General features: G+C 29.1%; 1 protein-coding gene across 2 annotated transcripts; it reads left to right on the top strand.

Annotated features, from left to right (window-relative positions):
- Positions 1-527: 527 nt before the first annotated feature.
- LOC105200904 (tripeptidyl-peptidase 2) lies at positions 528-10,727 on the top strand. 2 transcript variants are annotated; one of them, XM_026130281.2, is made up of 19 exons: positions 528-800; positions 1,396-1,524; positions 1,814-1,981; positions 2,749-2,909; positions 3,029-3,192; positions 3,282-3,614; positions 3,798-4,067; positions 4,155-4,466; positions 4,601-4,757; positions 4,839-5,026; positions 5,125-5,279; positions 5,398-5,615; positions 5,704-5,938; positions 6,218-6,468; positions 7,831-7,842; positions 8,721-8,947; positions 9,484-9,938; positions 10,089-10,304; positions 10,492-10,727. In XM_026130281.2, exons 1-18 carry the CDS (start codon positions 639-641, stop codon positions 10,296-10,298), a joined length of 3,807 nt encoding a protein of 1,268 aa, XP_025986066.1. In that variant the 5' UTR covers positions 528-638; the 3' UTR covers positions 10,299-10,304; positions 10,492-10,727. The 2 variants fall into 2 exon arrangements, with proteins under 2 accessions (XP_025986066.1, XP_011167008.1); XM_011168706.3 differs by lacking the exon at positions 7,831-7,842.
- Positions 10,728-10,770: the final 43 nt, after the last annotated feature.

Below are 10,770 nucleotides of genomic sequence, written 5' to 3'. Positions count from 1 at the left end.
CTATCTGAATTTAAAATGATGCTTATTTCAATCCATTTAAGTTATCTATTTAAATTCAAAAACACTTCGGGCCATTTGAATCCATTTAAATTCAAAAATACTCCGGAACAGCGTGAATCGGATAAATTAAAATTGCAATTTTTAATTCAATGGAATTTATTTTCGCTAGGTAATTAAATTAATTATAATTTTACAATTTATTTTATTTATTAATATAATAATGTAGCCAATTTATGTCATGTATTTATATCGAATGAATCGTTTCGTAAATAATATCGGAGTTAGAAAATTGCATCCTCGTCGCGGTTATCCATGCGAGTAGAGATTATTAAAAAAAATTTCAACTTACACGGCGATATTTGTGATATCATCAAGTTGTATGCTTACTCATAAAAATTGGTACGTAATCAACTAAAATTAACGACAAATTAATGCTGCATAAGCTAATAGTTGTCCACGACGGCGGTGTGGGCGCATGTACCGTCCGTCGTTAACCTAACCTCAAACGACTGAAGCATCCAACTGGCTCGCACGCAGGCGCAGAGCTTGTTCTTCGATTGATATATAAGGCTACGGCAGTACAAAGGAAACATCTCGGGTAGTTTTCCTGCAGTCACGGTGGCAGTGGCACTCGAAACATGGCAGACATCATCGATTGTAACTTTCCTGTTTGGGGCCTACTGCCTAAGAAAGAGACGGGTGTCACTCAGTTTCTTACTAAGTATCCAGAATACGATGGCCGGGGTGTCGTCATTGCGATCCTCGACTCGGGGGTGGACCCCGGGGCTCCGGGTATGCAGGTGAGCGGCGAGGGTGAATCCGCGAGCATTGGTCACTCGGTCGGCACGCCTCCCGCAGGGCGCTAATTCCCTCCGCCTAAGGACCGCCCTTCCCTTCGAAACGCGAAACCTTTGGAGTGGTAAATCGTGTATCTCGATGACAAGTATCGTTTCTTGCGTTCACTCCTTACTTGTTCGAGATGTATCCCCCGCATCTCGTCAATTGTCTCTATTAAAAAATAAAAGTCATGCTGTTCATTTACTCTTGCCCGACGATCCTGCTCATCTTGTTATGTTGTAAAAAAGTCCCATTGAATGAAAGTCATTGCATGAGCTTTGCCAGACTAATGACATCCTGGAATCTATTAACTGCGACTGAGTTTTGTCACAGTAATTTCAAATTTATAATCATTCGCATTATGTCATGATTTTTATCAATATAATTTGTTTGTTTAATGGTAAATTCTCAAGTTGTATTACCATTTGCACTCTCAACAGATTTAATTAAATATGTAACTTTATAACAATGTGAAAACTTTTAACGTAACTTTAATAATAAGCTTCAATACAGAAAATACATATTATTACTTATAAATACAATAAATATGGGACTTAGGTGACTTCAGATGGAAAGCCAAAAATTATTGAGAGATTTGACTGCAGCGGAGCAGGAGATGTAGATACTAGCAAAATTGTTCAAGCCCCAGATGGATATATAACTGGTTTGACTGGCCGTAAATTAAAGGTATGTTTACAAACTGTTCAGTTGCTTAGAAATTGCATTGTATATAAAATAATGTTATATATATATTTTTTTTTTTATCTAATACTACTTTTAGAATTTAAAATTGTTAATTACTACTATGAGTAAACACAAAAGTAAAATTTATTAAACTAAAATTTAATAATATTTAATAATTGTATCAGCTATACAAGCAAGATACATATTGTCATATAATTATAGATACAATAAAATATAGATGTTATTTAATATAAGCATATTATATATGAACTGTGCAATATTCAATGTTTAGATTCCATCCAATTGGAATAACCCTAGTGGAGAATATCATATTGGTTTAAAAAACTTGTATTCATTATATCCAACTAAACTGAAGGAAAGAGTAGTGGCAGATCGCAAGAAGCGTCTTTGGGATGATGGACATAAAGCAGCACTTGCAGAAGCTTCCAGACAATTACAAGTATAATATTTTTAATTTTTAATTATAATACATTAATATTTTTTCTTTTTTAAGTGAGTTACAATTTGTCTCATTTCTTAACTTACAATCTTCAAAACTCTTCAATTAGTCTCTCGTTAACTGAGACATATATGGAGTGGAATCGAGATTGAATAAAATATGTTAATTTCATGATATAGTTATGTTAATTATGCCTCTCATTCTTCGAGGTTTCAAGAACATATCCATTAAAAATTTTCAATGCTTTGTTACGTCAAGTTGCTATTTTTTCCCTTACTTTACATGTATTCTGCATATATCATTATATTTTTAATTGCAATAATTACTGGAAATCTGTAGGAATATCTCTGAATAGCATTATAATTAGAATTTTAGTCCATGTGATCCAAAGATAGGAGTGTCGCGAGCATGTCAAACCATGCAATTAAATGAGGCCACTATTTCACAACACGTCACAGTGATCTGTATCTAATGCTATATTTGTATTTGGCAGATTCATCTATTGTAAAGGCATTGATTCTCTATTATATAATATCTACTTAACCAAAGCCTATTATATGGGTGTCATATATGTGTAGCATTTTTATTAATTTTGTGTGATATTAGTTTTATGATATATAAATTAAATATTAATTTATATAGACGCAAGAAAGCATGTAAAAGATATTTAAAAGTATAAGAAATTGAAGATATAAAAGTATATTATCATTAATTATTTAATTATTAATGGAAATTACTAATATAGTGTTCTTAAATATACTGTATAGGAATTTGAGAACAAAAATTCACAATTATCAACTTTGGAAGAAAGACTGCAAAAAGAAGAATTTGAAGCTCGAATTGAAATATTGAATAATATGGAAAAAAAATATTGTGATGTAGGACCTACTTACGATTGCGTTGTTTTCCATGATGGTAATATTTGGAGGTAATCATATTCCGAGTATGTGTGATAAGCCTAAATATGCACATACCTATTTGTTTAAAATTCAAATTATGAGCGTTATATTTGCTTGTTTAATTTGATGCCTCTTTTTTTTATTACAGAGCATGTATTGATACTTCTGAAGTAGGTAATTTGGAAAGTGGCGTTTTTCTTGGTGAATATTCTGCCACGAGAGATTTTGCCCCTCTTACTCAAGAAGACCAATTAAATATTAGTATTAATATTCATGATGAAGGCAATACATTAGAAATTGTCAGCTTATGTTGTAAGTATGACAAAAAATCTTATTAAAAATTTGTAAAATTAAATGTTGATTTTTATATTAGATTTTTTTTACATTAAATTATCTTACAGCCAGTCATGGAACACATGTGGCATCAATCGCAGCTGCATATTTTCCTGATAATCCAGATTTGAATGGAGTGGCACCAGGAGCTCAAATTATTTCGCTAACTGTCGGCGATGGACGTATTGGTACCATGGAGACTGGAACCTCTGTAGTACGAGCGATGATCCATATAATGCAACGTAAAGAGAAAATTCACGTCATAAACATGAGTTACGGAGAACATGCTCATTGGTCAAATACAGGTAGAATAGGAGAATTAATGAATGAAGTTATTGATGAATATGGTGTAACTTGGGTTGCATCTGCTGGTAATCTTGGGCCAGCTTTGTGTACCATTGGTAAGTATAAAACTATATTATTAATTTTCTCTTTTGTCTACATACATTCTGTTGTGTTAATTTCAAAATTAATTTTATTGTCTAATTATGTAATTTATGTTAGTATTCTAATTATAAAGTGTAGTCAGAAACTTAATTTTTGAATGCACTATGTTTTAACGTTTTATCTAAATACTTTTATAGGCACTCCTCCAGACATCAGTTCAAATAGTATTATTAGCGTTGGTGCCTACGTATCACCTGATATGATGGTAGCTGAATATTCTTTAAGAGAAAAGATGCCAGGCATGCCATATACTTGGTCCTCCCGTGGTCCAATGATAGATGGAGGTTCTGGAGTAACAGTATGTGCACCTGGAGGTGCCATTACCAGCGTCCCAAACTTTACTCTTAGAAAAAGTCAACTTATGAATGGGACAAGTATGGCAAGTCCACATGTCACTGGAGCAGTCGGTGTGTATTTTTATTTATAATACATTTAAAGATATTATAAAATTATTCTCACATCACAAATTCTTACATTTTCTTTTATTTTTTCAGCGGTTCTTATATCGGGTCTTCTCGCTAAGAATTGTTTATACTCTCCGTATAGTATAAAAAGGGCTCTTGAAAATACCGCTCTTTTCGTACCCAACTTAGATCCATTTGCACAAGGCTCTGGCCTATTGCAAGTCGAAGGTGCATTTGATAATCTTGTCTCGTATTGTAATGCTCCTGAAAGAGACATACGCTTTGCTATCAATTGTGGCGTTAATAATTCTAAAGGCATTCATATGAGAACAGGTGTCATTGATCGTCCAAAAGATTACGCAATTACAGTCGAACCAGTATTCATAAATAGTGAAAATATAGGTAATATTGTACATAACGATGTTTTGTAATTATGCTTTGTTTATTTTGCTTTATTATTGCCATGCCAAACCTTTTTAAAATAAATAATATATAAAATGATATCTTTGTACAAATAAATTTATGTCGTTTTGTAGATCCAGCACGCAAAATTGACTTTAATCTGAAGCTAACGCTTGTATGCGATGCTTCCTGGGTCCAATTTCCAACACATTTAGACTTGATGCATATGCCTCGTGCTTTTTCTATTAGAATTGAAGCTACTAATTTACCAGAAGGTGTTCATGCCACTAGGTAAAAGAAATAAATATTACATTCTATTATTGCATTAAATATTTTGAGATGATTGTAAGAGTTTGTACTTATAACTTTCAGTATACGAGCATATGATGTAACTAATATCGCGAAAGGACCAGTATTTAAAATTCCGGTAACTGTTATCCAACCAATGACAATACCGAAGACTGCACTTCTTCCAGACTTAACATACACAAATGTTTTATTTAAACCCAATACAATTCACCGTCATTTTATTCTTGTTCCAGAAGATGCTACTTGGGCAGGTAACATATCACATATGAAAAAATGATTATCTTATTGTAATATAATTTAGAAAATATTATACATATGTATATTATATCACGTTATTTTTTTAAATTAGTTCTCAGATTAAAAAGCACAGAAAAGGACAAGACTGGTAGATTTGTGATGCATACGGTTCAATTAAAACCTCGTTTAGCCTGTAAAACTCTTGAAGTAAACAGAGTAATCAGCGTTACAAGTCAATCGGAAACTGTTCAACCATTTGCAGTTCAGGTATAAAAAATTGACATTAAAGATATATATAATTTCTAGAAAATTTTAGTTGCATTTTTTAGAGTTTATATCTATAATCATAATCATAATAATATTAATTATCTTTATTTTTTTTTAGGGTGGATTAATTTTAGAAGTAGTTATTGCGAAATATTGGGCAAATTTGGGCGATATGTTTGTCGATTATTGTATAGAATTTCATGGAATTCGCATGATAAATGGCAATCTTACGATGCTGTCTGGAGATGGAATAAATCGCCTTGAATTACGCAGTTCTCTTAGAAATGAAGAAGTCGTACCCAACATTTCTCTAAAAACATCTGTTCAAGTCTTAAAGTATGTTGTATTTAAGATTTGCATCATGTCTGTAATTATTTTTAAACTTTAATGATTATAAGATTCAATTTGTCACGCAACATTATAGGCCTAATGAATCGAAAATTGCTCCTTTACGAGCACGTGATATTATTCCACCATCACGACAAATATATGAGTTACAACTAACATATACATTCCATTCGGCAAAATCAACTGAGGTCACACCAAATGCTGCATTGCTTAGTGATTTGTTGTATGAAAGCGAGTATGAAAGCCAAATGTGGATGATTTACGACAGTAACAAACAATTGATAAGTTGTGGAGATGCATATCCATCTAAAGTAAGTTTTTCAGAATTTGAATTACAAATATTTAATTAAAACGTTATATTAGATATCGTTACAAAATTGCATTAACTTTTTTATATCTAATTAGTATATAAAATAAGTATATAAAATAGTATATAATATTTCTTTAATCAAGAAAAGAATATTTATAATATTTTTTTGCAATATAATAATATAATAATTTGAATTATACGAATTCGTATAAATATGGAACGTGGTCTAATTTAATTTATGAATATAATATTAATGTGTAATAATATTAATCTGTTAAAGTATACAATTCACAAATTGGAAAAAGGTGACTATACTTTGAAAATGCATGTACGTCATGAAAAAAAGGATTTGTTGGAAAGATTGACAGACATGCCATTACTTCTGAGTCAAAAGCTTAGCACACCAATTAATTTGGACATTTATGCCAATCAATCGCAAGCTATTATTGGTGGAAAAAAAATGGTTGCTGCATCTATTCCACCTGGTCATATTCTTCCTTTATATATCGCTCCACTATCCAACGAGAGCAAGTAAGTGTTTATGTTTTTATATTTGTACATGTAATTCTTTTTCTTAGTTATCTTTGCTATTGTGTTATATAGATATAATATAGTTTGATATTTTTAAATTTGTTGCCGATTATAATAATAAATGTAGTTATTTAATAATTATTTAGTTTTTATATAATATTTAGTAAATATTAATATAAGACTAATTTGTAACTTTAAAAGCGTATAAAGAAAATTTTATAATTTAAACTTCCAATATATTTAAGATTTTTAATCAATCAATATTTTATCAAAAAATACTATAATATAGATTACTAAAACTGTTATATATATATATATATATATATATATATATATATATATATATATAGAAGTTTCTAATTTAAATATTTTATTAACAATGTTATCTTTTCCACACACATTTCTTACATTGTACAATACATTTTGTATCATGTTCACTATTGCATATAATTTACATTAAAATATATGATATATATTAAAAATATATCATTTATTGACCTATACTATCAAATGATCTTTATCGCACACTTATTTTACACTGATAAACTGTACATTTATTCTATGCAAAATTTTGTATTTTGTATATACATTGTATAAACTCTTAATAATTTTACGAATTGAAAATTAATTTCGTATTGTTGTAGTATGCTTGATTGAATGTAAAATACTATTTGACTTTTAGTTAATAATTTTTTCTTTTTTGATTGTTGAGCTAAATATATTTGAATAATAATATAAACGGTTTTTATGAAAAAATATTCATCACTTTTCTATGCATACATGTAATATGTACATATACATATATGCATAAAAACGTTTATGAATATTATATTCTTAATAGTTTATATATATGTAAGATGTTTCTAAATTGATGTCATAAAGTTTACACATATTTTCTTTGACCAATTTGAAATCGATTTTTTCCTAGTAAAATATGTATTGGAAATCCTTTATATAATTTTTTAAGTTTTTAGTGTTAAATGTCTTACAATTAATATCGAATCAGTAATTGTAAATCTTATCTTAAAATTTTATTGAAGTAAAATTTTCTTAAATAAACAATAGAGTTTTATTATTAATTTTCTTTTTTGAAACTTATGGGTATTTTCTATGAAAAGTTCTTTTTTCCAACTACCTATAAATCATACAAATAAAAAAGATTCTAGACACATACACATACACATATACATGCGCACGTGCTTTTACTAAAAAAAGTAACAATTTTTTTTTTAATATATGTAAATTCTGTGACATTTATTTAGAGATATAATATTTATATATAAATATAATATTATAAAATGATAAAATAATATTTAGTGCTAAAGTGCTACTAAGATAACTTTTTTTTATCTTACATTGCAGCACTGAAAACAAGTGAGTTTATAATACAATTTTTATATATACTTTGCATTTGAAAGCTTCAAATAGCGTCAAGGATATTTGCTACTCAATTATGACAACACATTTTAAATGCATGCTGATGTGTCTATCCTTAATCAAGATATTGTATACAAGATACAATATTAAGATATTGCTTATTGCAAGAAAAGGTACATTTGAAAACATAGGCAAATTTTTATTCTTTCCCTCTTAGATATTTAACAGATACATCACACATACACATAAGTCTTGTACATGTATTGAAACAATACACATAGATCAAACCTATTTAATACAAAAAAAATTTGCCTACGTACTCAAAAATAAAGTACTGCTTTTTCTCCTTTTTTCAATTAATTTGGTATATATTTTATGTTTTTCAAAAAATGTTTCAAATTAAAAAAATTTTATCATAGATTTCATATTTATATAGCTGTTTCATATTTGTACACCTGTTTTGGAGATTTCATTGTCCAACTACTTGCGAATATTTTTTTTCATCATTATTGTGGAAATTATTTAATTTTTTATGCGCGCACACAAACACACACACACACACACACACACACACACACACACACACACACATGTTACATTTATACATAACGCTTTTCACTTGTATGCTAATGTAACATTGCATATTTTATATAAGAATGGAGTGTATTATTTCTCTGCGAGAATATCATGTTTTGTTGTATATTATGACTACAATTACGCTTTTCTTCTCTCAGTATTCAATTTATTTTTCTGTTCTATCTAGCTTCAGCATGTAATATATGTAATGAAAAAAAATAAGCTGCTATGTTTATGATTAAAATATATAATTTAATCTGTTAATATATATTAAATGTTTTTCTTTTCTTTTTGCAAAGAGTATCCAAATACGCTACCCCTGGTAGTTATCTTCAAGGTACATTGACTTTCTGTAAAGATGATATTGGAAAGAAAGTGGATAGTCACACCTTTAAATACATCATATCTGAGCCCGCCAAGAAAAATGCCAGCCCTACTTCTAAATCTGAAAAAGAGAAAACTACAAAGTGGGATGAATACCAGGAAGCCATAAGAGATCTAAAATGCAATTACCTTGCCAAATTTGGTAATCTAACATTTAGATATGTAAATGTTTAGATATACAATAGATATAATAGATACTTAGAGTTTAGTAGTATTATCACATATATATATTTTTATCATTTTTTTCCGGTTTATATTCTACCAATAGCACCATCTATAAGTAAGTTGGAATGAATTTAAGATGTGATTTATGTATTTATGTTTTTTTTTTTTGTATGATGATAAGATACATGTGTTCCTTTGAGCATGTAATTGCAATTGTTGCATTAATCTAACTTTCTGTAGGTATTTGTACATCAAATATTGTACCCACGATTACAGTTTTTATCCTATTTTATTGTACTTGATAGACTATTTACATTAACATCGTACATACATTTGTTTAAGAATTCTAATATTTGTTATCATATAATATAACAAATCTAATATGAATATCCACATGTATGCAAACGTGACCTTTAATATACATTTATATGATATTTTCTTCACATGACATACATTAATTGAACATTTATTTTTTCAAATTAATATTAATAAATTTTGTTCTTTTTTATACAGAGCCTGGTGAACACACAAATACATTGTACGGAGAATTGAAAGGCCTCTTCTCAGATCATTTACCTGTCCACACTGCCATGTTGACATCTTTGGATTCTTCTGAGGCACGGCGACATATACCACAGAACGATCTTTCAGAAAACGCTATTGCGTTTGCCAATCAAATAATAACAGTTGCCGACTCCGTGATCACAAATATTGATCAAGATAAGTTATTAGCATATTATGGATTGAAAAACGATCAACGTCCTGATGCGGCTAAAATCAAAGTAACTATGGAGAAGCAAAAGAATAGTTTAATTGAGGGACTGGTGAAAAAAGGCTGTGCATTGGCGCGGTTGTACGTACATGGAACGAAAACTGGGGAGGCAGATGGATCCTTTGAACATTTGCTTGAGAGCGTTACACATCATTGGCAAGAAGTACAGAAATTCGCTGAACCTACTGATAATAAGGTAAAAATGATATATAAAGCCATTTTTTTTAATTAAACGAAAATAATATATTAACATACATATATCCACATATGCCAACTTGAATAAATGTTTCCTATATAATTAATAAGTATGTTATAAAATGATAAATAAGATTTATATATTTTTTAGGTTATTATTTTATCTTTATGGCATGCACACATCAATAATCATTATGGACGTTACTTGAAATTATTGGTACGCTATTATGAAGAAAAACCATTGAGGGAAATTGATGAAAAGTGCATTGAAATTGCAAAACTTCTGGGATGGGAACATTGGTCACGTCTTCTTACTACAAGTATACCAACACGTTATCCAACTACATACAGATCATTCTGATCACTGGTGGGTGTTGTTTATTTTAATCTTAAATTTTTAAAAATATGTAACAATAAATATGATAAATTACAAATAACCTTTCTATCACTAATATTTTCTAAGATGCATCTACATTGATTGTTTGATTAAAGTTTAAAGAACATTTAATATACCCTTTAATTACTATATAATACAAAATATATATTCCTTTCAGATTTTGTGAGGGCAATGTGCGAAAGTATGATATAGAAGATTTATGAAAACGATTTCCAACACATCTTTGTAATAACAATGACAAATAAAAGTCAGGTGTAATATACATTTAGAAAAATATAAATTTATTCATAATAAACTAATGATTTAGAAAACTAACTACAGTGCTGAACTGACTTAAAATAAATTATATTCGCATGTGTATGCATATGATTTGCTTAATGGAAACTGAAAAAATTTTATATAAAAAATATTAAAATATTGATCGAAACGTCAAAAG

This window comes from Solenopsis invicta, chromosome 8 (assembly GCF_016802725.1).
Source record: "Solenopsis invicta isolate M01_SB chromosome 8, UNIL_Sinv_3.0, whole genome shotgun sequence".
In the NCBI taxonomy this organism is placed as follows: domain Eukaryota; kingdom Metazoa; phylum Arthropoda; class Insecta; order Hymenoptera; family Formicidae; genus Solenopsis; species Solenopsis invicta.
Note: the sequence above shows the minus strand (reverse complement) of the source record. Positions and strands in the feature narration are given on the sequence as shown.